Raw genomic sequence first — 26,153 nt, forward strand, 5'->3', positions numbered from 1 at the left:
AAGTATTTACCAAGCGTGGATTCCACATTTGACATAGTGTCCAGTGCTTTGATAAATATGTTATCTCCTTTAGCCCTCCCAACAATCCAATGGGGGATGAGGAGTGCAAATGCAATTTTGCAAAGAAGAGGACATAGCCTTGTCTCAAGCTTGCCCAGTATTTCATGAAATAACTGGAATCTTAACTGAGGGGTCAAAGGATACTTCACACCAATATGCCTCCCTGCTTCCTATCTGCAGAGGAATTGAAAAAAAGACGAGGAGCGAGTTCATACTGTTCCCAGTGGTAATCTCTGGAGGGATACAGGTGAATTCTAGGGTCTGCTTCCAATTTTTCTGTTTGTTTCACATTTTATACATTATGTTTTACAAACCTGTGTTACTTTTGGAATAGGAAGAGGGAAGAGAAGGAGTAATTTTTAAGACAAAGTTATTGGTTCACGTCAAAAGAGTGTTCTCAAAGTGTGGTCCCTGGACCAGCATCATCATCATCATCATCATCATCATCATCATCATCATCACCTGGGAACCTGTTCAAAATGCAAATTCTCAGCCCCACCCTAGACCAATTGAATCAGAAACTCTGGGGGTACGACTCAGAGATATGTGTTTTAACAGGCCTTCCGTGTCATTCTGATGCATGTTCAAGTTTAAGAACCATTGGCCTAGATCTGGCAGAGAATTGGGAGGCAGGAGGTTCCCAGATCTACCGTGACCTGCAGTAGTTTCTGAGTCAGCAGGCTGAGAACTTAGCTACTGTGTTTGAGCCCAACTCTGCCTCTTATAGACGGGGTGACTTCTGAATGAGCTTCTTAACCTCTTGAAGTGTCAGTTTCTGCATGTGTAGAATGGCAGTAATAACACCCAGCTCCCATGTGCATGCACATATGAGAATGAAGTGGCACAATGCCTGACATAAGAAACTTCGTTCCTTTCCCTTCCCTTCTCTTCCCTCCTGTCTCTGGAAGTCAGCTTTCCCATTTGTAAAATGGAGCAAATCTTGGCTGGCTGCCTCCCTCTCTCTATTGCTTTTGCCTCCTAAAAGGGTCAGAGCAAATGATCCAACGAAGGGTCTGAAGGGAAATTATCTCACCAGTATTCGTTGCTATTTTACTGCACCTTCCTAGGAGGTCAGCAAGAATTGGGAACTTTTTGAAAGCAGGGCCAGTGTGGTATTTACCTTTGTATCCCCGTACCCAGCGCAGAGTAATCCTCCGTGAATGTTTGTGGAATGAATCAGTGAGTGAATGAATGAAAAGATGCGGCACCCTGGGTTTATTTTAACTTCTTTCGCAATTTTATTGAACAATGAAGAAAAAAATAAGAAAATTGGACAGAAAAACCAAGAAGAGAAAAGAGCATGAAAGAAAAAACTCCCATAGAAAGAATTTTTCAAAGGGAAAGAGAGTTTCTGGTGTAATTAGAAAATGGCATATAATTAATTTACATGCAGCTAGAAGAGTTGGCTGGAGCCGACTGCCCTCAGCTTGCCCACTTGGATCCAGATGATGAAGCTGGCAGTGTTTGCCCCCCTTACCTGGGAATCTCCAAGCATCAGGTCTCCTTCTGCCACTCGGAAGAGGCATCCTATTTATAGGGTGGGAGAAAGCGAGGCTGTGCGTTGTCATGTAACATCCTGGGGGCTACCCCACAAAGTATTAGTAATAAGAATAATAGTTCACATTATTATGTGTTGGCACTATGCTGATTACTTTATCTGCATTAGCTCATTGCATTTTTCCAACAGTAATACCTCACAGAGTTGTTGTAAAGATTAAATAAAACAATGACTAGAAATTGTTGAGCCAGCACTTGGCACTTGGTAAGCCCTCAATGATCAGTATTATCTTAATAATTCCATGAGGTTAGTACTCTCATCTTCCCCCATTTAACAGGAAAAAAAACAAAAAACAAAACAAAACAAAAAAACCCTGAGGCACAGAGAGGTCAAATTGCAGTCACACAGCTAGTAAGTAGCAGAGCTGGACCCAGGCCTGCGGGGCTCTGGGGTCCCCCTCATAGCCATGAACAGATACTATCTCATTCAAACTGGAATCATGGCAGAGCCACCCCCTATGCTCCGCCATTTTCTCACTGCAGCCCCCACAGGAGCCCCGCCATGTGACAAAGCACATTTCACAACCTGTGCCTGCAGATATGAGATGGGCCACTGGGAAGCATGAGAACCCCGGAGCATGCCTGTCATGCCCGGGTAACATCTTGCGTGGAGCTGACTGAAAAATGATTCCTCCATGAGCATTTGTGCCAGGGCCTCTCTGTGGGTAACTACTGATGAGGCTGGGTGGCTCACAACAGGGTTTGTCAAGTCACTGGGTGTATCTGGGTGTCAACACCTAGTCCGGGAGTGCCCTGGAACTCTTCTTCCTCAGGTTGGAGGGCGGTGGGGTCCGGCTTGCTGGATTTGTCCTGTGCCCAAACCTCCTTGGGTGGGGCTTGAGGTCACCCCCTTGGTGGTGAGTTTTCTTCCCCCTTCTGCAGAATTGAGTAAGAGTCCTTACCCATCTCTGAATCAGTGAGATGCCTTAGAGATAGGGCAGTGGTTGAACGAAGTGCTGGATGGGAAGCTAGGAGACTTGAGTCCCATCCCGTGATACCCTTAGGCAAGTCACGCCTTTTCTCTGAGATGAGATTTCCAAGGTCTCTTTGCACCCTAACTTGCTAGGATCCTAACAAAAGGAAGTGAACCAAAAGGCTTTAACTAATGGCTGAGACACATTTACTTAGTCTTACTGGGAGGTTTAAGTGGCTCAGCCCGAAAGCAATTGGCATTTAGAATCCAAAGGGACTTGTGGGGATGCAAGCACTTCACCACTGTAGGCTTCCTCTGGTGCCTAGAATGGGGCCTGTTGGCGTGGGAGGCTCAGAGTCTGATTGGGCATGGATCACTTGGTACCACGCCTCTCCCCTGCAGGGCAAGGGTAGGCCCCACCCACATTAGACCCCCTGCTTAGGAGGTTTGCACATTCTTAGGCTAGGGTTAGAAGGCCCCAGGAAGTGCAGCCTGTTAGTTAGATGCCCAAGCATCTCTCTTGATTTTGTATGCAACTCCTTCTCAGAGGAGAAGCCAGACCAGGCACGCTCTGAGGAAGCAGCCTCGTGAAGGTTCTCAATGCTGGAAGCCAGAGACCTCTGTTCTAGGCTTGATGCCATGAGATACCAGCTGAGTGGCCTTAGGCAAGCCAGTGGCCTCTCTGTGGCACAGTCTTTCCTTCTATCAAATGGGGATAGTCATACCTTCCCTCCCTACCTTACAGGGGCGTTGCAGGATCAGAGGCGATGACAAATCTATGAGAGGCATGTTGAAAAATATAACACGCTATGCAAATGTGAGGGATTATCAAATCTTGGACTTGAGTTTCCTCCTCAGTGAGCTGGCCTTCCTTGAAACAAGGGAACATATGCAAAGGACCTGGCTCACACCTGACACATAGTAGGCGAACAAGCTCTGGCATCTGTCCCAGTCTTTGACCTTGCCTTTCCTCTCATGGAAGGTCTAAAGTCCTCCCCACTTACCTCCATGCTCCCTCTTCCCCCTTTAGCCTTTTTCTCAACCAACATCCAGGCATTCCCCAGCGTTCACGGGATCAGAAGTCCTCCTGCTTCTTTTCCTTCACAGCTTTCTTCCCCTGTGTGATATTAGTTGTTTTTGTGGTCCTTTCGTCTTGCTGCCACTAAAATGGAACCTCCCTGACATCAGGGATGACCTTATTGTCGTTTTCACCTAGGGCAAGACCTGGCACATAATAGTAACTTGATAAATGTTTCTTCAAATGAGGGATGGATGGTTAGGTAAATGGATGCCTCCCAGGATGATTATTTTTTCCCTCTCTTCTACGTTCTTGCTTCTTGGAAACTGGTGATTTGATGGAAAAGTGTCTCTAGTCGTGGAGTCAGTCCCCAGGCCAGATCCTAGGAGGTCTGCTTTGTAACTCACTGGCCAGTCCCCTGGAACAGGTCACCTGCTGTCTTATTTCCTGGCCCGTAAAGCAAAGATAATAACACATCATGCATGTTGGGAGGCTCTGTGAGATAATAAATGTGAAAGTCAAGGCAGGGGGTTATTACATGTCTCTTTTGTTTTTCACACAGAACCTCGTTCACAGAAGGCTTGGGGAGGATGTTAATTTAAGAACCTCAGGCAGAGTCTCCCCTTTACTCTCATTTGGGGGTTCTGAGATGATGATGGTCATGATGAGGATGATGGTGGTGACGATAGCTATTATTTACTGAGCGATTATTCTCTGGCAGGCTCTAGGCTAAGCACATTTCTTACATTAATGTACTTAATTCTCCTAACCACCCACGAGATTAGCCCCACTCTAAAGTAGCCAGTCCCAGTGACTCCATCACATGACTGTGTTCTAATTTTCTTCACAGCACTTATCACTGACTAAAATTAACTTATTTACCTACTTGTTATGGTCTGTCTTCCCAATTATACTGTAAGTTTCATGGGAGCAGAGCCTTATCTGTCTTGTTCTTGGCTGATTCCCCAGTGCCTAGAAGATTCCCTGACTGGCACACAGAAGACACTCAATACACCCATTTAACAAATGGAAAAACAGGCTCAGAGGGGCTAAGTGCCTCACCCAAGGCCACACACTTACTCAGGCCTGTCAGGTTATGACTCTAATGCCACTTCCTCCCACGGGGCTACAGGTTCTTCTGTGCTGTGCCCTGGCGGAGATCTGATGTCAAGAAGGTTGCCCAGGGCCAAGTCCTCTCCCCATTCCCTCCACACCACCCCGTTTTTACCTTCTGATAGCCAAGGAGTTCTGCTTCAGACGGGGGCACCAACAGAGAGGCCCCGTGGAAGGTGACTTCACAGGATGGGAGTCACCTTGTTTCCCCTCTTTGTTCTGGTTCTGTCACCCATGAGTAGGGCTCCCTCCTTGAAACTCTTTTCATGGCTCTTACCCACTGGTAAGAGCCTCAATTCCAGCCTTTAAGAGAACAGGTTCTTGGATTTCCAGATTTGGCACATGAGGCAATGTTAACCTTATCCATCATCAAGACTTTCTAGAAGCCAATGCTTCATCTCAGAACATAAAGTTGATTGGTAGCAAGAGCAGGCTTTGGGACCAGCTCCTGGCTGCTGGCTCCTGGCTCGAAACTCTTCCAGTCATCTCGCTTCTCACTCAGACCCTCCTGCATTGTATGGGTGGGAAATCCCTTTTTGTCTTGCAGTCGAGGGTTAGTTCAATGTATTCCAGAGGACAGGAATTTCCTTGATAGGAGAGGCATCTAAAAGACTAGTTTGGGGTTAAGAGCTGTATCTTGAAGTCCAACAAATCCAGGTTGAAGTCAGCCTCCATCACCTACTAGCTGAGCTACCTTGAGCAGGTAATATCACCTGTTTGGGTCTCTAGTTCCCTAATAGCTACTCTCAGGACTGTTGTGCAGAGCAGAAGATGTGGCACAGTGCCTGCATACGGTAAATGCTTAAGGCACAGCAGCTGCTGTGTATCCGGGAATCAGACTTCGGGATCCCAACAGGGTAGACTGGAGACCCTTGTAGGCCAGAAAAGCCCCCTAGGTGAATAGCAAACATTGTCTGTTTTTTTTTTTGGGGGGGGGGTGTTGTTGTTTTGTTTTGTTTGTTTGTGATCTGACTTTATCATTGTCTTCTAAAATTTAATGGTCCTTCCACTAGAGTCAGCACATTGGGGCTCTAGGCCCAACTCTGCCACTGGCTTGCAGGGTGGCCACGTCTTGTTTGACTTTGCAGCACCTTGATGTCTAGCCCCAAGCCAGGCACAAAGCATAATAATATCTCAAATGTATTAACTACTTGTTATGTGCCAGAAACAGTTCTGAGCAGTTTTCATGTGGCAATGCACTTAATCCTCATAATTCTGCATGGTGGGCACTTTTATTAGACCCCTTTTACAAACCAGGAACAATGCTTAGTACTGGGGGTTCCAACTGATCAAGAGGGTGAGATCTATAAGCCTTTCCCTACTTCTGTCTTGCCATTCAGTTTGGGAGTTCCCTACAGCCTGGGGCTGGGAGGGGTGGTGGTGGTGGCCACCCTGGGCTTGCTCTGTAAGTTCCTCTAACCCGGGGCCCAGGAGGCAGAGAGGAAGGTGGGGCCTCTTCTCACCTCTTGTCTTGAGGCCCTTGATTTATAGCAGCAGAAACTCGGGGTGTGCCTCCCTCTCCGCACCCCTGGAGTAGGAAGGTTTCTGTCATTTCTCTTTTTTGTGTGACAGCTCCCTCACCCTCCACCCTCCCTGCCTCTCAAAGCCCAACGCCCTGCACCCTGGGGCCCAGTGGGATAGGGGACACTGTGCCCTGGATGAAGCCCCTGGGAGGGCCGCTGCCCACAGCCTGCCTGGGTGTGGCCTGGCTGCTGCCCCCACTCTGTGTCTGAGACTGTTGGCCTGAGCTGCAGGGCAGCAGGATGGCCCTTCTGTGACACGATTTGCCCACCTGCCAGTCTGCCACAGCACCTGAACCTTCACCACTGAAGCGTGTGTCTGCTGTGGTAAGGATTGCCCTCTTGCATTATGGTAAAGCAGTGTGGTTTAGTGGAACATATGTGGCTCTGGTATTAGACAAGCCTGGGATTAAATCCAGGTTATGTCATGGACTAGCAGACTGATCCTGGGCATTTTCTTATCCTCTCCAAGTCTCTGGTTTCTTCATCTGTGAAATGAAGTAAATGATCCTTGCCTTGTAGCGTTCTTGTAAGGAACAGGGTTAATGAATGGAAAGCATTCATATATATTTAGTGAAGAGCCACTGATGTTGTTCTCATGTCCCTAACATGAGCAAGTCTACCAGGCTCACCTAGAAAGGGGGCCAGTGGGGGCCAGGAGACCAATCAGTGTCCAATTCATCTCTGGGGCTCTTTTTCCTAGCCTGACCATTCCCCATCTTCTCATTACACTGTCCTTTACTCACTCTTGGCTCTCAAAGGAACACAAACGAAACTTTCCCACCTCTATGCCTTTGCTCACAAAGGACAGCGTGTTCTACACCAGTGAGTCTCAAAGTATGGGTCCCAGACTGCCAGCATCAGCATTACCAGGGAATGTGTTAGAAAAGCACATTTTCAGCCACCCCAGACTTATGGAATCAGAAACTCTAAGCGTGAGGCCCAGAAATCTGTGTTTTCACAAGCCTTCCAGGTCATTCTGATGCAGCTAAAGTTCGAGACCACTATTCTGTACTATAGCATCATCCCACTTAAGCTTTGTCTCCCCTCTGGGCCAGAAGCTTGGGCAACTCCCTGAACTTCTCTGAGCTTCAGCTTCCTCACCTATCAAATAAGAAGAATAATAGTACCTGCCTTACAGGATTGTCATGAGAACTGAGAGAATCCATGAAAAGTGCTTAGCTCCAGCCTGCGAGCAAAGTGTCGCTGGTTCGATTCCCAGTCAGGGCACATGACTAGGTTGCACGTTAGGTCCCCAGCTGGGGGCGTGAGTGAGAGGCAACCACACAGTGATGTTTCTCTCCCTCTCTTTCTCCTTTCCCCTCTCTCTAAAAATAAAATAAACAAATTATTAATAAATAAAATTATTTAAAAAAAAAAAAGAAAAGAAAAGTGCTTAGCTCAATGCCTAAAATGTGGTCAGTGCTCAAAAAAGATTAGGGATTATTTTTATCATCATCATTTGGTATATCCCTATTCCCCTCCTCTCCCACGTACATTCCTGAGCAATATAATCCCCAGTGCTGGGTGTCTGCCTCTTCCAAAGAGTCTTTCCTGATCTCCCTCCTTTGAGCCCATGTGGCTTGACTCTTGGGCCACATGCCTCGCCTTTGTCCAGGTTCTCAGCACAGTGCCCAGGTTCTGCCTGCCTCAGCGTGCCCGGCGAGCGGAACTGTATGCCCCTGCAGGTCCTGGCCTCTGCGTGGACACTACAGTACATGTTGGTCTGAAACACCATTTCCCAAGACCAGGTTCCACCTACGGGCTTACTCACTCTGACTCTCTGTCTCTCTCTCCATGACTAGAAATGATCCCCAGCCTTCTGTACCTATGGCTTTGAAGAGAATTTCTTCAGAAGAACTCATGCTGGCTTATCTGGAAATTTTATTCCTTGCAGCTTGTCATTGTTAGTTCCCATCCTTGTTATACTGACTACCCTTGAATAAATATCTACTATGGAAACATTTCTGGAACCCTCTCTGAAGCCTTGCAAGGTTGGGATGGTAGCCCTCATGTTGTAGGTGTGGGAACTGAGGCCCCAGGTCTACAGCCTCTACATGGTGGCAACATTTGGTGTTGAACTGGAGCATCTAGCTCCACAGTTCAGGTGCATTCAGGTAGAAGAAGGAGTTTCAAGTTTTCAAGGCTGGTTACTCTCTGAATTCCTGGGCATTGGCGTAAGGCTGACCATTCTTGGGCCTTCTTGAGGAGCCTAAATTTGACGTTCCTCACTTGCCTTCCAGTTTTAGGTCTATGCGGCTGCTAAAGAACGACCCAGTCAACTTCCAGAAGTTCCCCTACACTAATGAAGACGAGGCCTGGAAGACCTACCTGGAAAACCCCTTGACGGCTGCCACAAAGGCCATGATGAGAGTCAATGGGGATGATGACAGCGTGGCGGCCCTGAGCTTCCTCTATGATTATTACATGGTGTGTTAGCCACTTGCGGGCATGCCCCGCTGTGACGGAATATATGCGTCTTCGCTTCCAGGCCTCATGGCTCCCCAGCCTATGGCCACTCCCAGCAGTCACCATGTTCTACCTCTTGACCTTGGCATATGCTCTACCCTCTGCCTGACACCCTCTCCTTTCCCCTGGCTAAATCCTGCTCTCAGCTTTGGGTCTCAGCTTCAATGTTACCTCATTCATTCATTGAAATGGGGATAGGCTTTCTTGGGTCTCCCATTCTGAGCCTCCTCTGGGCACCCTCAGTAACCACCATTGTCATCCCTGATTCTGTCCATAGAAACTTGCTATTTGTGCATTTAGTTCTTCATCTCCCCCATGAGACCAAGCTCCCGGAGGTCAGGAACTATGTTGTGATCATTACTGAATCCCCAGCACCCCATACTGCCTGCCACACGGTACTCGATACACATTAATCAAATGGTCCAATGCCTCATCCACATGCAGTCAAACTGCCATCTTCTTTCTGCCTCTCTCCTTTAGGTCAGCAGTCCCCAACCTTTTTGGCACTAGCGACCAGTTTCATGGAAGATAATTTTCCATAAATGGAGGAGGTTGGGATGGGGGTCGGGGAGACAGGAGGCAGAGCTCAGGTGGTAATGTTAGCAAAGCTTTGCTTGCCTGCCTCTCACTTCCTGCTGTACAGCGTGGTCCCTAACAGGCCATGGAATGGTACCCATCCGTGGCCTGGGGGTTCAGAACCCCTGCCTTAGGTCATTCCAATTGCCTTATCAGCCTTACCCACCTGTTTGAGCCCCACCACCTAGACCACACCTTCTGCTCTTGAACCCATTCCCTTCCTTCAGGGCCCTTACTAAGGCCTACCTTCTCTTGGAAGCCACCCTGCCACATCACCTCTCCCTCTCCTGTCTTACTATCCTTCATACCCTCGCTGCCATTATATGTATTGTCATACTTCTGACAGATCATCTTTTATTATTCTCTAATTGTTTCTAGGGCCTTGGCCTTGACTCTGGGAAATTGTCAGTTACTGGGAACAGGAATCAGATCCTCCCATATCTGATAGGTGGGCTCGAACCAGTTAGCAATCACAAATATGAGACACATAGGCCATCACCCCTGCCCCCATCCACTGCCTGTTCCTGAAATTGCTAGAGGATTACAGCTTGCATTCTCACTGAGGGTCCATGAGGCCACAGAATCTTTTTAAATCCAGGCAGTCCCTACCCAGCTGTCTGAGCTGTCACATGACAGCAAACATCCTTGCTATCCCTGGGCTGGGTGATTGATCCAAGAGACTTTCTCAAATATGAGGATGGGAAACGTGAATAGCTAATTGTTGAGATAATTGGCTCTGAACTTGAAGATTTAAAGCCATCGTATAAGTCCTCAAATTCACTGGCCCAGGCGGGATTTTATCTACCCTACCACAAGAAGGAAGGCAAACTGTAAATCTAAACGCCAAGTGGGTAAATGGTCCCAGATATGAGAAGGCCCCAAATGATCTCTCTGGCTTTGGTTGTCATCCTGGAGTGGTATGGTTACCCTGCCTTACCTCTTCCCCACCAGACCAATAGCATCCTGGTAGCATTCTGCCCAGGTTGATGGAGAAGAAATCTGAATTGGCTGCCTCAGCTTGGGGACATGGTAGGAGCCAGAATTCTAGGTCTGAACTTAAACACCAGCCTGGTATTTGCGGCTTAAGGTTCAACCATAAAATAAAATCCTGCACCACCTCCCCTGGGCAATAGGCCATTCCCAGGGCCAGAATGGTGGGGACAGGCTCTGAAGGTGGCACATGTAATGGTTTATTGAAATATAGTGTCCTGGTGAGATACACCCACCCCATCCCAGAGCACTCTGGATTCAAAGCAGACCTGTGGGTAGCCTCACAGTGTGGAAAGAGCACCAAGTTGGGAGTTTGAGATCTAGTTGTGCCACAGACTGGCAATGTGGCTTTGGGCAATGTAGTCCTAAAGGCCACCACTTACCGTTTCTTACTGATTGCCAGGCACTGTGCCAGGCGCCTTTCCTCATACTCTCCATGGGTGTGATTAATAGCCCAGGTGTCAGAGTAACTAGACTGGGTTGGAGACCTGGTTCTGGCTTTATTAGCCTTAGGGAGAAATGGCCTGGCTGCTCTGGGATACAACAATATTATCATTATAATCATGAAAGTCATCATTTATATAGTGTTCTCCATGTACTAGGTGCTGGCCTAGGCACTCACCCTGAGGTTGGTATTACTCTTATTATGCCTATTTTACAAGTAAGGACAATGAGCTACAGAGAGGGTAAGGGATTTTCCCAAGGTTACACAGCCAGGATGCGGCACATCTGAAAACTAAACCCCAGAAATCTGGACTGAGAGCCCAGGTAGGCGTTATAATCCCCCATTTGACAAATGAAGAAACAGTCGGAAAGGTGCAGGCGTTTATTCAGAGCACAAAGCACTTTCGAGTGGGAAAGCTAGGCCTTAAGCCAAGCCTGCCTGACTCCAGCACTCCAAAACTTCTAACCGCTAGTCTTGGGATACTTCTCCCGCTCTCTGACCCGGGGCCCAAACTAAATGGTGGCTGGTGCTCCTGCCAGCTCAACGTACTGGCAGTTTTCTCCCGGTGACCCAGGTAGCTCCCCTGCCTGGCCAAGTGCACTGGAGCAGCCAGATCTTACCCAAAGCCATGCATAAATCCCCCCTTTTTCTCCTCTCAGGGTCCCAAGGAGAAGCGGATACTGTCCTCCAGCACTGGGGGCCGGAACGACCAAGGAAAGAGGTGAGGCTTGCCGATGCCACCATCTCTGCCTCTCTGCCCTTCCCACCTCCACCTCCATCTTGGGCCTCTTGGCCATTGAGAACAGAAGGCACAGTGCTTAGGGCCCATGGTATTTTTTTAGTGGCCCACAGAAGTATTTTAATGCCTTTTAAATTAGAGAGAAAAATATATATAATCTAACCTGGGTGATACTTGTTTTTATACCAATGCCATTGTAAAAGGTATTTTAAAATATTATTTTTATGGAGGAAGGGACCCATGAAGGCAAAATAGATTAGGGCTGACAAAAGTTCATGAGACCCCACTTGAATGCACACACACACATGCACATGCACACACGGTCACACGCACAGATGCCAGCAGGCCATGCGGGCTGGAGTTTACCCAAAAACAAACTTCAAAGCCATAGCAGTGGAAAAGCCCTGAAGGCAGCTTTTCCCCAAACCCTCTGCCCTGCAGCCTCCTGGGGAGGGGACACCAGGTTCCTGTGCTGCTTCCCCCTGGCTCTCTTGGACCTCTGCCAGGCCACCTTTTTCCAAGTCCTCCTTTCCCGGATCATGTAGTTCCTCTGCTGGGAACCTTCTGGGCTCCTCTCCTTCCGGAAAGTCCAGGCTGTGGAGGCTCCTGTGGCTGGCACGGGGTCCTGTGAGGAACAGTGGGTCCTGGTACATGGGGACCCTTCTCAAAATGTACTTCTAAAAATGGTGTTAGCTTTTCTGATTATAAAAGTCATACCTCCTTGTGGTAAAATATCCAAGCTCTATAGCGATGTAAAAAGTAAAAAGTTTCCTGTAATCCTATTCCTCTGCCTCCCTTAAAATTTGGGGCTTATCCTTCTAGACTTTTTCCTCAACATATATTAACTGTACTCACAGATACACACGCCTGCACACACACCCGTAGGATGACACAGCCGGTGTTTTAAAGTGGGGACATTTAATTCTGGCTAAGAAATAAATAAACTTTCAGTTTTTCATATTGCCGAGTACTGAAATGACCAAAGCAGCTCTGAGCCTGTCCTGGGTTCCATTTTTGATCCCCTTGTCCCTGCTCATTCCTGTGACAAATCGGTCTACTCCATGCCTTGTTTCAAGCGAACACCTGAACATTACACTGGATGAAAGAAGGTCCGTGTGCCGGTGTGAGGGTCACCTTGCAGTCCAGCCGCAAGCGCCCCACCCCTCAGAGAGAAGAGGCTCACTCGCTTATCCCTCCTCTCTCCCCAGGTACTACCATGGCATGGAGTACGAGGTGGACCTCACCCCGCTTGAAAGTCCCACGCACCTCGCGAAGTTCCTGTCAGAGACCGTGTCTGGAACCCCAGAGTACCCAGATGTGCTCAAGAAGAATAACCTGATGAGCTTGGAGGGGGCCATGCCCTCCTCGGGCAAGGCAGCCCCGCTCCCCGCAGGCCCCAGCAAGCTGGAAGCTGCTTCTGTGGACAGCTACCTGCTGCCCACCAGTGAGGTGTACGATAACAGCTCCCTCAACTCCTTGTTTGAGGGCATTCATGGGGTGCCGCCCACGCAGCGCTGGCAGCCAGACAGCACCTTCAAAGATGACCCACAGGAGGTGAGAGCCCCTCCCCGCCCCCTTACTGTAGCTCCGGAAATGTGCACACATGCGCAGGACAGAGGACAGTGAGGTGGTCAGAGCTTCGGAGTCCGTGGGGGGAGAGTCCTAGAGCGGAGCTGGGGAGGCCACATGCTGCTCTCCACCCAAGGCTGAGGCCCCCGCAGCCTAACTGCGGCCATTTCTTCCCTTCGGGTTGCATTTCTCTGCAGTCGCTGCTCTTCCCGGACATCCTGAAAACGTCCCCGGAACCCCTGTGTCCAGAGGACTACCCCAGCCCCAAAAGGTAACTCAGGCCCTGTGAAGCCTCAGCCACCTGGACAGTGGGCGGGGGGGGCTGCAGACAGAGCCTCACACTGTCCTCAAAGCAGGCATGATTCATGAATGAAAATCGGGGCGTGAAGATACATAAAAGAAAAGACATAATAAAAAAGAATGATTTCTACATCCCTTTCCTGGGCTCAGATGTTAGCACCCTGTTAGAAAACCAAGGCTTTGTTGCCCCTCGTCTCCCCTGTGGCTTTGCCACCCCTCCGAGGTCTCTCTGGTTTCCATTATTTATTATTCAGGAGGATGGTGGCTCAACAAAGCCATTAAATAGAACCCCCAAAAGGTGGAAACTGAGGCCCAGAGAGGTAGTGTGATTTCCCACAGTTGCACATCAAGTCCACAGCAGAGCCTTGGGCTTCCTCTCCCACTGCTCTCTGGAATACTTCTGCCTGGGAGCCCTGTCTCACTGTGCTCTCCCTCCTCACAGTGACTTTGAGTACACCCTGGGCTCCCCCAAAGCCATCCACATCAAGTCAGGCGAGTCGCCCATGGCCTACCTGAACAAGGGCCAGTTCTACCCCGTTACCCTGCGGACCCCGGGGGGCGGCAAAGGCCTTGCCTTGTCCTCCAACAAAGTCAAGGTGCGTTGGCCCTGGAGTGGCTTGGGACGGGGGTGGGACGGCTGGGTCAGCCCTGCTTGCCAGGGGCCCAGGGAGAGGGTTTTCTTGGATCATGGCCCATGGCCATGGAGTGGGGGAACCTGAGACAAAAGGGCAGGGCCACTGGAGCCAAGCTCAGGGAAGGGACGCAGACAGTGGGGCCCTGTCCTGAGGCTGGGAGTCACGGTCACTGCGGTGCTTGCAGAGCGTGGTGATGGTCGTCTTCGACAATGAGAAGGTCCCGGTTGAGCAGCTGCGCTTCTGGAAGCACTGGCATTCCCGGCAGCCCACCGCCAAGCAGCGGGTCATCGACGTGGGTAAGGGCCCAGTCCAGCAACCCCCCGCAACCTCTCCCCCACCCCCGCCATTAATCAGGCCTTTCTTTCTGTGCCTCTTTCCTGAGCCCCCTCTGACCTCTGCAGGACTTAGTTCTGACCCCAGCTTCCTGCCTGGCCCCTGTCTCTGGGTCACAATCCGTGGGGTTTGTGGGGATTTGCATCTGTTGTCTGGAAGCAGTGGCCTCTTTTCTGTGTGCTTTGGGGATGAGCAGGGCTTTCGGGATGCCAGCTCTGTGAAATAAACAGGCCCCTGGGATGTGGGCTGCCGTCAGGGGCCAGGGGCCTTTGAGGACTGAGACATGGGCAGATGCGTAAGATAACGGTGTGGTCCGCCGTAGCTGGTGGTCTGGGAGGCTGGAGGCCCAGCGCTGGCTAGTTCTCTTTTGGGAGCTGGGGTGCAGGCTTTGCCGGAAGTTAGGGGGCAGGGGCGGGCCCTTTGTGTGTACCACCTTGTCCCTGTCCCTGTCCCAGGCCCTGAGACAGGTGGGAGGCGCAGACCGTGCTCAGGTCCAGGTTCTAGCTCCGTCACTCTTCCTGGTGTGTGGCCCGTGTCACCTCTTCTCCCTGAGACTCAGTTTCTCCAACTGTCGAGTGGACCAAGGCTGGCTGCCCCACCTGCCTGCTGCTCTGTGGAGCAATGTACACTGTAGAACATGATACAAATAGGGACAATTCAGTAACTTATCTGAGAGGCTAGAGAGCAGGGTGGTTAGGAGCCTGGGTTCAAGAGCCAGACAAAGCTGAGCCCCACTCCTTGCTCTGCCTTTTATTAGCTGTGTGACCCTGGGCAAGTGAGTAAGCTTCTCTGAGCTTCGTTTTCCTCATGTGTAAGGTGACTGATATTCATGGTGTCACTGTGAGGATTAACCAAGGGCTGGCAATACTGTACATGTCCCTAAGTGGTAGTAGTACTGCCATTTGTTCAATATTAGTAGTTTAACATTAGTTCAATAGTTCAGTATTAGTAGTACTGGTACCACTGCTAATGCTACCACTATTACTACTACTATATTGTTTTATCTGAAGGGTCTCATAAATCATGATCTCAATGAAAGTATAATCTTCACTCCAAAACAATGAAGATCTTGGCCTAGTTGGCAAAGCTAGAGATTCCTTCCAGGGTTTGGGCAAATCTGCTACCCAGGCTTGACCTGTTTTCCCACCTGTGACCCAGGGCACAATAACCAGTTTCCTCTCTGGGTTAAAGCACGGTGCTTGGGGGAGAGGATGTAAGTTCTTGCCAAGAATGGGGCCCACCTTCTAAATGCCTCTTCCCCATGGTGTCCCCAAATTATTTCCCTCCTGACACTCCTTCTGGTCTCCTGGGTTTCAGCTGACTGCAAAGAAAACTTCAACACTGTGCAGCACATTGAGGAGGTGGCCTATAATGCACTGTCCTTCGTGTGGAATGTCAATGAGGAGGCCAAGGTCAGTGATGTGGGCGAGGCCTGGATGGGGCTGGGCCACCCGACGTTGCCATCCTGGGCAAAGGGCTTGCCTGCACCTGGGATGGCGGCAGCTGCTTCTCGGAGGCTGCCAATGGGGGACGCAGGACAGAGAGGGATCAAGAAGCAAAGGCTCTGAAGCCAGAAAGGCTGGGCCCACATCCCAGCTCTGTGGTCTTGGGCCAGTGCTATGGCTTTAAAATTGGGATGTAATCCTAGCACCAACTGTCCAGCTGCCATGAGGATCATGTGAGATAAGTAAAAGGCAGAGCACAGCCCAGTACCTAAGTGGTAGCTATTGTTCTTAACCCAATGCACCCATTTAGCAGATAGGAAAACTGAGCGTTGTGCAAGATCACACAGCAAGCTGCTGCTGATGCCAGCTTTCCTGACTTACGGAGAGTGGCAGGAGAAATGCTTTGGAGTCCGGAGATGAGGACTGAAATCCCAGTTAGCTCCCTTCCTGAGCCCATAGGAAGGAAGCAGTGATCTGCCTCCTAGGGTTGTGGTGAAGATTTCACGAGATCATGCATGTCTAAGAGACGGGCACAGTGCCAAACCCATCAGGAAGGCCTGAGAAATGGAGCCTCTGGTGATTTTTTTCATACCAGCAATTAAGCCATTGAGTGCTTCAGGGCAGCCTCAAACTTGGCGTGTGCTTCTGGGCCTCTCTGTGTCTCAGTTTTCTGTTTGGAGAGCCAGCATTGTGGAAAGGGCACTAGTCTAAGAGTCGGGCGCTGGATGACCTTGCATCGGTCCCTTCCCCTCCCCAGCCCAAGCTCACCCCATCAGGGCAGGACTGGGTCCAGTTCATGGCAAGGGGACCTCTGGCCTTGGACGGGCTGGGAGCTAATCCCTGTCTCCCCACCTGTCCAGGGAGCCTGGAGAAAATGGAGGTGAGGGGCTCTGAAGACACAAAGGCAGGGATTATTATTATTCAAACAGACGCCAGGAGCAGGAGGAGGAGCTGGCGCCTCCAGTTCAGGGAGGTGGGGAAAGAGTTTCGTGGGAAGGGAGAGGTGGGTTTCGGTTGGGATTTTCTCACAGCCTCTTAAGCCCCCAGGCTTGGGTCTTTCTCAGGTGTGAGCTGGGTGGGGGCTGCATTAGGGCTGAGCTGGCTGAGGGGGAGGTATGTCTGGCATGTGCCCAGGGCCTCCATGGCCTGGGAAGGAAGGGGGTCTGCTCAGGCACCACTCCCCACCCCTGCTGTTCAGGTCAGGGTCATTTCCAAGGGAAGTGTCCCAAAGAACAGGGGCCAGCCCAGCTGAGACTGGCCCCAGGCTGCCCTCGGTCAGGCATAAGCTTATGCCACTCACAACAGTTACACGTGGCCAGCAGTCATTACATGCCAAGCCTGCTAGGTGATTCACGCATCCTCCCCGCACCACAAGATAGGCGTCGTTTTGCAGAGAAGGAAACTGAGCTCCATGTGGCGAAAAGCAGTGGCCTTGTCCAAAGCCACGTGGGCAGTGAGTGGCAGAGCCCAGCTTCCCACCCACGTCTGGGTGGCCCCACGTCCAGGCTCATTCCCCTATGTCACTCCACCTGACTCCCTGTGGAAACGTCAGAAAGTCATGTCTCCGCTAAGATCCTCCATTTCTTTGGCTGTAAAGTGGGGGGGACTGGTCCCAGGATGGCTGGAGCTGGCGTCTGGGGTGCAGAGAGGGGCAGCACCTCACTCACTGTGACCTGACCCAGCAGGAAGGATATCTTCTGAAACTGGGAGGCTGGGGATGGGAACTTAGTCCTTCTCCACCTCCTTGCTCTGAATTGGAGAAGAATCGGGCTCTTAATTTGAAGCACCTAAGGGACCCTTAATCTCCCTCTCCGGGCTTTGGCCCTTTGGGCTGCCCTTGGCAGTCCAGAGCTTCGTCCACTGGTGAAGACCTGGGCTCAAACCCTGGCTCCCCCCAGCCCCCGTGTCACCTTGTGCAGTTGCCCCGCCTCTCTGAGCATCAGCTCCCCTTCTTTAAGGCAGAGGTGATGTTCGCCTTCCAGGGAAGTGTGATGAAGGGCATTCACCAAATACACAATGGGCTCAATAAAGGGGATTGTGGGACAGCGGAGCTGGGGACATGGGCAGGCTGTTTATTCTGCTCCCCTGTCTGTCCCCAGGTGTTCATTGGCGTCAACTGCCTCAGCACAGACTTCTCCTCGCAGAAAGGGGTGAAGGGTGTCCCCCTGAACCTGCAGATTGACACCTATGACTGTGGCTCGGGCACCGAGCATCTGGTGCACCGCGCTGTCTGCCAGATCAAGATCTTCTGTGACAAGGTAACCCTCTGCTGGGCCCAGGGAGGGAAACGGGCCTGCATCCTTACCAGCCCCTCTGGGGTGTCTGTTTCTCTCTGTACTTGTTCTCTGAGTGTGTCTGTCTCTGTGTGCTCGTCATCTGTCTGTCCTGGTCTCTCTATGTGTGTGTTTTTCTAGCTCCATTCCTATCTCATCTCTTTCTGAAGATGTCTTTCTAGAGCTCTATGAATGTCTCTCCAAGTCTTCCTTTTTCACAGTTCTCTTTCTTCTCTTCATCTGCTTCTGCTTCCATTTCTTCTCCCTCCCTTCCTCCTCCACCCTCCCTCTCTCTGGATTGACCCCAGGCCTGGGCTGGGCTGGGCCAGGCTGGGCCAGGCACTGGTACCTTCCTATTTCCTGGTCTCTGGGAAGAGCACAGCACCACAAGGCTGGCCGTATTCAAAGAGGCAAAGCAGCCAGCCCCTCCTGAGATGCTCCTTCCCCTTCTCCCTCACAGGGAGCCGAGAGAAAGATGCGGGATGATGAGCGGAAGCAGTTCCGGAGGAAAGTCAAGTGCCCTGACTCCAGCAACAATGGTCAGTGGGGATGAGTCAGGGACTGGACTGGTCTGGGTTGGGGTGAAGGGCAAAGGTTGGGGACATGAATGATGGGACCTCAGGTCACAGTGCCTCCCTTTTCCCATCAGGCATCAAGGGCTGCCTGCTGTCTGGCTTCAGGGGCAATGAGACTACCTACCTGCGGCCCGAGGCTGACCTGGAGACCCCGCCGGTGCTGTTCATTCCCAACGTGCACTTCTCTGGCCTGCAGCGTCCTGGAGGGGTGAGGGCCTGGGACTGAGAGAGGATCTTGGCCCCCTGGGTGGGGCTTGCCTTAGCACAGACCAGGGGACTGCAACCTGCCACTCAGCCAATCCAGGCCCATTTAGATGTTTATGGGTCCTAATATTTTTTTCCATCAAAATGAAAATACCTTCATTGAATCCCTAGAAATTAATCAAATGTACATATATGGTCATATAACTTCAGTGACCTTTTCTACTCAATAGAAGAATGTTAATGAGGAAATAGACTTAATAGCCATCAAAATGTTTCTGCCTGGAGCACACACGGGGAATTTCTGATGTGTGAGCCCCAGATTCGATCGCAGCCCCCTCAAAGCTGGGAGGAGAATGAGCTCACAGGGACCCTCGTGAGCACTTGCGTGCGCCAGGCTCACTGCTTTCCACGTGTCACCTCCTCTCACCCTCCCACATCCCCAGGAAGTGGATAATATTCTTCTCCCTGCATTTGTGGGGTAGAAATTGAAGCACAGAGAGCTCCCAAAATTTCACAGGAAGTGGCCCACGGAGCTGGAGCCAGGCAACCTGTCCTCAGAAATGGTACCCTTGACCTCTAGCTATAACCCCTCTCAAGCCAGGAGCCACTCAAAGAGTGCCCTGGACAAGCCAGGCATGCGGGGCCCCCGTCTCACGTCCTCTTATAGCCATTCTTTGAGGCAGAGACTTGTTGTCCCCACTTTCCGGATGCGGTCGCACAGTAGGTCAGCGGCAGAATCAAGCTCCCAGAGCCTGTCCGCTAGTTCGCCTCCACGTTAAACAATTTGATGCTCTCCTTCCATTGAGGTCACAGCTCACCGCTGTTCAGGTGGGGTGTCTGCAGAAGCAGCATCTGGTGCACGAGGCGGATTATGGCGCTGGAAGAGCAGCCAATGCTAGCGTCGCCCTTGGCTCACATTTAAAGCTCTTCCTATACCCACCATCTTCACTCTGCCCCGGAATGGGTGCCGTGACCGCCATAGCATAGGTGGCAGCACTGACCCACTCTTTTTCCCCAACCAGAGGCCGAGTGGGGAGGTGACCCCTCGAGAGTAAGGCCCCTGTGGCCGGGCTAACGGCTCACCTGTGGGGGAAGCAGGAGAGGCCAGTCCTTGCACACGTGGCCTGGGAGGGGGGTGCCCTGGGAAGCGGGGAGAAGTGAAGCCGAGTCTGGAGTCTGGCGCATGACTGCATCCTGCTGGGGGTCACCTCAGGGGCTCTCTGCCCTCTCTGGACTTTAGTGTCCCCTCTCGTGGGCCTGGGGGTGACTGCACTGACAGTAGTGCCAGGTGCACAGCAGGGGCAATAAGACCCCCTCTTTCCCTCGCGGCCTCTACCTCAGCTCCCACAGCCGGTCACCTGCTGTGGGACAGTGTGGTGACAGCCCTTGCAGGCGTGCTGGGGCTCAGTGGCACTCACTGAGCCTGCCAGCACCTCTCCAGCTCCTTCTGAGCCACTGAGTACCACTTGGGCAGGATGCTTCCTTCCAACTCCAGGTCTCAGCTCACTCAGGGATTGTTATCTGAGCAGAAGGCCTGGGGAGGCACTGAAACGGACATCTCCTGTTCCCACCGCAGCCAAAGGGCGTCCCTCCCAGAAAGCCTCCAGCCTCTGAGGGCTCCTCTCCTCATCTCGAGTGTGATGGAAAATGTCTTCTCTTTATTTCAGGTGGTGCCCTCGGTAGGACATGGCAGCTCCAGCAGGTACGGAGACGAGCAGCCCAGGGCCTCGCTTCCCTGCCTGGCCCCCCATCACTGCTCTCCCTGCCCCCACCTGCCCTTCCCTTTGCTACCCCTCATCCCCAAGCACCTAGATTCATGCTCCTTTCTCACTGAAACTGCCTGGGTTTTTATGGGTCCGTTTTATGTGAAAAGCTGGCGAATCTCTGGCGAGACATTTGCTTGTAAAGGGGGAAGGAAAATGCCTCAGAGATGGTGGTGCAGATTTGGAGAGCGAGGAGGGGAAGCCGTGCTGGAAGACTTGGGGGATCAGAGCCCCTCTTCTCCTCGGGAGGGGCCTGGAAGGGCCTCCACCCTCTCCCTATTAGCTACAGTCCCTTCCTGCCCCTCAGCCTCAGCCCAGAAACCTGTCAGATGAGGAAGATGACCTCGTGGGGATAAGGCTGCTAGAGAGGGCAGAGTGTAAATGGCATTTTGTGAATGGGACGCACTTCAGAAGGTCACTTGTTGATATCAGTGTCTCCCCTATAACAAGAGGTATATTTCCTAAGGTGCTTTGACACCAAATTACGTCACTTATCCCCTCACAACAGCCCGTGAGACAGGCAAGCAGGGGTTACTGCTCTGCTTATGGATGAGGAAGCTGAGGCTCAGAGAAGGAAGTGACTTGCCCAAGGTGACACAGCTGCTAAGCAGCAGAGGCAGGCTGGAGCCTTTGTCTCACTCCAGATCCCACAGCCCTTCCTCCTCCCACGGACTCATACCTCCAATCCAATTCTTTCAAAAATTCATGTTGATGATAAAACAAATAGTCCACGATTATTGAGGTCCTACCATGGGCCACACACTGTTCAACAGCGGTCTGCATCGTCTCCTTCAGCCTCACAGCCCTATGAAATATCGTTATTATTACTTTACTCTCATCCCGTTTTACAGGCGGGAACCCTGAGAGACTAAGAGACTTACCCCAAGTCACCCAGCTAGTGAGCGGCAGGGCTGGGATTTGACCCCAGGCAGGCCCAGCTCCAGAACATGCTCCTCTGACCACTGCCCCACGGCTCTGTGCCTGCCCTAGTGGGGTCTCCTTCACCCCAGAGGCCCCTGGAGGCTCGGCAGGCCCTTCGGACTCTGGGATTCCCCTGGGTTCCTGATGAGCCCCCTTTGCTGCCCCACAGGCTGCCTCTGAAGCGTGCCTGCTTGCCCTTTGCTGACGAGTTCGAGCCTCTGCCCTCCAAACAGGCCAAGGAAGACAATCTACAGCGAGGTAGGCTCACTCCCACCCCCTTCATTGTCTGCACCCACCCTGCCCCAGGTAGCCTCACTCCCACCCTTGAGCCCACCCTGCCCCCAGCCCCCATGAGGCCTTCCCCAAAGCCTCCATCACTGGGCAGCACCCATCCCAGCAGAGAGGGTGCGAGGGGCCACTTTGTGCCTCAGAGCTGGGGTTGGGCTGAGACATGAGGGTGGGGGAGGGTTAAGGTGAGCATCCCAAGTTCTTAGAGGGACAGTCATGGAGCTGGAAGGCTTCCGCCCGCTTTGACCTTGTTGGATGCGGGTGTTCTGGGGCAGCTGGTGAAGGTAACAGGCTGGTTGTGTCAGGCAGGTCCCCTCGCCTTCTCTGGTGGAGGTGGGAGCAGGGTGGGGTTCCTGTAGCTGGCTTTCTGTCTTGGACACTCTAACTCTGTGATTTCCTGTGGGGAGAGGATGTGCCCAAACCCCTGGGGGCTGTGGCTGACCCTCAGGAAGACACTAACCAGCTACTAAGACCCAAAGCTTCAGCGACCTTGCACTGATTCTTGTCCTGCACTTGGCTTTTCTACATGTCATATCGGTAATTCCCACAACAACACTGTGAAACAGAGGCTCCACCTGTTTTCCATTTCGGTAGCGTGAGACTCGGTGATGTTAAAATAATGTCATCGGGCTGCACAGCTGGCAGGTGGGAGGGGGACCCACACCCGCCAAGATGGGCGCAGTCCGAGCTAGTGTGTGGGGCCTGCGGAACCTACGGGCTTCCCAGCTGCATACAGACCCTCAGCAAGATTGGCTTTTTCTACAGACATCAATTTTACATTGAAAGAGAATATATTTTTTAAGATTCCCCCATTCCCCGAGGTAGCCCCAGGCTCACTTATCCTCCTCGGAGCGCTAAAAGCGGCCCCTTTGCTTCTCAGTTCTGCTGTACGTGCGGCGGGAGACTGAGGAGGTGTTTGACGCCCTCATGTTGAAGACCCCGGACCTGAAGGGGCTGAGGAACGCGGTAAGAGGCTTGCGGACCCCACCTGCCGGGCCAGACCGCCCTCTTGTGCGCTTGTGCACATGCGTCTTCTCTCTTTGCCACACGGTTCTGGTTCCCACAGGAATGCTCTGGGAAGGAACATACTGGAACCGTGGCGTTGTGGTGGCCCACTTGGCCCACCCCACTGGGGAGGGCCCACTGGGCCTGGCTGGGGGTGGGGGGTATGCCTCAGTGATGTTATCTGGCGGCCACAACCCTGGCTCCACCCAGGGAGCCGTACACACCATAAATCCTCCTTAATCTGATGGCTGCTGTCTGACAGGCCAGGGCTTTTTGTTGGCTTTGCAAACCTGTTTCTATTTTAATGGGAATGAAACCCAAAAAGGCTAGGCCCCAGAGACACTTTTTTCTTTCCCAGGGGGCCTCATTCCTGTAACTTGTGGTTGGCTGGGGGAGTGGGGTGGGGGTGGGGAGGGCGCTGGCCAGGGAGACTGAATGCGGTGTCTGGGCAAGGAGACCTCCCCCCACCCCCACCCCCATACCACCAGAGAGCAGGTGAAACAGCTCTGAACAAAACCCACAGCAAGTTTGTAGCTCAACTAAAAAACTAAGCAAACAGCCCCGCCAGGGTAGCTGTGCTTAAAGGTGGAACCTCTCAGAAAAGCCAGAGCGTAGGCTGCGGAAGGAAAACACGAATTCGATTATAGCGTTACCTTCCTTTCGAAGACCCACGTTGTGCCAGGCACTTTGTCAGGCGTGCTGCGTTTGCCAGCTCCCCGCATTCTCTTAATAACCCCGAAGAGTGGGTACTATTATTAGCTCCTCGTTTCCCATGAGGAAACAGCTTCGCAGGCTGAGGTCAGGTGACTTGCCAAGGTTACTAGAAGTGACAGAGCTGGGATTCCAGCCCAAGCTGTCTCCACTCTGCTCTGCTCTCCTGGTCTCTTCATATATTATGAGCCCTGCTTGGCACCAGCCCCAGGAAGTCAGGCTCACAAAAGGCTATTAAATGTCATTTGAATATAGACTCCATCTCACTGGAGTCATTTGAAGACAGACTCAATAGCACCTTGATGGGTCAGCTCCCCACCTGGTACTCGAGCTCTCTCTGCAATAGCTCTTCCAGGTGGGCACCCACTCTTGGGATGGAGAGCTGTAACAAGGCAGCCTCTCTTGTCTCTGTATAACTTATGATGAGAAAGTGCCTAAGTTCTTGCTTATGTTGGCTTGAGATCTTCCCGGTAGCTCCCAGTCACATCACCATGAAGACAGTCTAAGAATTTTTCTTGCCCGGAGGGATCTCTGTCAAAGCAGAAGATAACTGAGGAGCTGAACCCGATCCTCGCCCTAAAAGGCCCAGTGGGGACAACCCCGGCCTGCAGCCCTTGGCCTGAGGTTCGCTGGTGCTCTGAGGCGGCCTGTAGCGCTAACCTGCAGCATCTGAGGGAGTGCTCGCTGGGGGCTGGGCGCTGGACCTCATTGCCTCAATTCCTGTGCAGACCAACCCTGTTGGGGCATCCCCATAGGACACCCATTTTACAAACGAGGAGGCTGAGGCTCAGCAAAGGACGAGTTCTGCAGCTCCGGGTGGCGCAGCTGGGCCCAGGCCAGTTCTATCTGCCCCAAGGAAACTTGAGGAGTTCTGGGGAGACATGGCTGACTGGCAGTATGTGTGCAGGCAGGTGCTCACAGCCTCTTGGCTGCAGGTTCCTCACCTGCAGAACAAGCTCCAATGTTCTGGGGTGGGATAGGGGCAGGAAACCTGGGTTCTAGACTAGGCCTTGGGCACGTGCCTTATCGCCTTCGAGCTCAGCATCCACACCTGCCAAAGGGGGTTAATAACTCCTGGCTGAAGGAGGAAATGTTTAGGTTGCCCCACCACAACCGCCATGATAGGGCAAGAGCATTCCCATTGCTCCACTTCTCAAATAGTAACACGACCATTTGCTGAGTATTGACCATTTATTTAGTACATACCAGGAACTGTCCTAAGTGTTTTATGTGGATCAATTCATTTAATTCTTCCAGCCGCCTTATGAGCTATGCCCTGTAACCGTCGCCGTGACTAGTTCACAGAGAATTGGCCAGCTGGCCAAAGGGGAGCCCTCGGCACTGGAACAAGCATCCGACGGTGGCAGGGGTTGAGGGCGGTGGCGGTGCCCTTTTGTATATTTTATAGCCACTGAACATGCTATTGTCAAGAGTTTGTTGCGATGTGGAAAGGCTTATAACGTACAAGGATAAGTAAAATTATCTACGTAGAATATAAAAATACCTATCTAAATGGCCAAATAATGGGGAGAAATTCATTCAGATGTTGATGGCTATTGTCTCTGGGAAACAGGATTGTAGATGACTGTGATTTTCTTCTTTGTATCTTTCCACAGTCTGGACCTATATTACTTTTATAATTAGGAAAATAAAAGTCATGATATAAAAGATGGTATACATCCATCCCTGGCTGGTGTGGTTCAGTGGATTGAGCACCAGCCTGCAAACCAAAGGGTCGCTGGTTTGATTCCCAGTCAGGGCACAGGCCTGGGTTGCAGGCCAGGTCGCCAGTTGGGGGCGCGCAAGAGGCAACTACACATTGCTGTTTCTGTCCCTCTCTTTCTCCCTCCCATCCCCTCTAAAAATAAATAAATACAATCTAAAAACAAAAAAGATGGTATACATCCACTTGGGGCATCAGACAATGAATCCCCTACCATTCTCTTCCAGATCTCTGAGAAGTATGGGTTTCCTGAAGAAAACATTTACAAAGTCTACAAGAAATGCAAGCGGGGGTAAGTGCCCAGTACAGCTCTCCCTGTCTGTTCCCCCCACTCTGCCCTTTACCCTCTAAAATGTTGGCTCAGGGCGCTCCCAGCAGGTCCCCTCTGATGGGCATGGGCCTGCTGCTCAGTGCTGAGCAGTGTTTGTGCTTGGCTTTGTGGAGAGGACGAGGGGGTGTGGAGTTGGGTAGAGTGCTCCCAGTCAGGCCAAGGCCACCTAAAGAGACCAGACAGAGATCACTACTGGGAAGGAAAGGAGTGGGAGATGGGGCAAGTGTGGGGCTATGGGTCAGAAGACTCAAGTTCAAGTCCCAAGGCTGCTGGATAACCAAGTCATTTGATTGTAGTGATGATGACAGTGACTACCATTCATTTGACTACCTACTATGTGTCGGATAGTGTGCTAAACACGTCTCATGTAACCCTCACAGTTACACTCACCATTACCCAGACTTTATAGAAGGAGAAAGTGAGGCTCAGAGGTGATAAGCAGTGTTCAGGGGCAGGAGCGGCAGCGTAAAGTCTCGGAGGCCAAAGGGCCCACTAGTAGGGGCTACCTGCTGAGTCAGGGTGCCTAGAAGGGGGCGGTTGGCTATATGTGTGGAATGTGATCCCCACTAGTGATGCTCCACGGGCCTCCTCCACTTTCAGGTCTGCACGAGACATGGGGTAGTCAAGCTTTACCCTCCAGGGGGCTGGATGGTGCCTGTCGCCGACCCTGGGCACCT

The 26,153-nt window shown here is 51.7% G+C and overlaps 1 protein-coding gene across 1 annotated transcript in view; it reads left to right on the forward strand.

Annotated features, from left to right (window-relative positions):
- Positions 1 to 26,153, forward strand: part of GRHL3 (grainyhead like transcription factor 3) — a 33,968-nt gene that overhangs the window by 4,149 nt on the left and 3,666 nt on the right. The window contains exons 2-15 of the mRNA XM_090268796.1: positions 8,425 to 8,611; positions 11,321 to 11,382; positions 12,609 to 12,954; positions 13,167 to 13,240; positions 13,712 to 13,865; positions 14,089 to 14,200; positions 15,555 to 15,649; positions 17,782 to 17,940; positions 18,416 to 18,494; positions 18,605 to 18,738; positions 20,402 to 20,436; positions 21,588 to 21,676; positions 22,587 to 22,672; positions 25,373 to 25,437. Coding sequence (XP_090124922.1) covers positions 8,425 to 8,611; positions 11,321 to 11,382; positions 12,609 to 12,954; positions 13,167 to 13,240; positions 13,712 to 13,865; positions 14,089 to 14,200; positions 15,555 to 15,649; positions 17,782 to 17,940; positions 18,416 to 18,494; positions 18,605 to 18,738; positions 20,402 to 20,436; positions 21,588 to 21,676; positions 22,587 to 22,672; positions 25,373 to 25,437 — 1,677 coding nt within the window. The remainder of the gene's footprint in view (positions 1 to 8,424; positions 8,612 to 11,320; positions 11,383 to 12,608; positions 12,955 to 13,166; positions 13,241 to 13,711; positions 13,866 to 14,088; positions 14,201 to 15,554; positions 15,650 to 17,781; positions 17,941 to 18,415; positions 18,495 to 18,604; positions 18,739 to 20,401; positions 20,437 to 21,587; positions 21,677 to 22,586; positions 22,673 to 25,372; positions 25,438 to 26,153) is intronic.

Source organism: Furipterus horrens, unplaced genomic scaffold (genome assembly GCF_987537825.1).
Source record: "Furipterus horrens unplaced genomic scaffold, mFurHor1.1.pri manual_scaffold_3, whole genome shotgun sequence".
In the NCBI taxonomy this organism is placed as follows: domain Eukaryota; kingdom Metazoa; phylum Chordata; class Mammalia; order Chiroptera; family Furipteridae; genus Furipterus; species Furipterus horrens.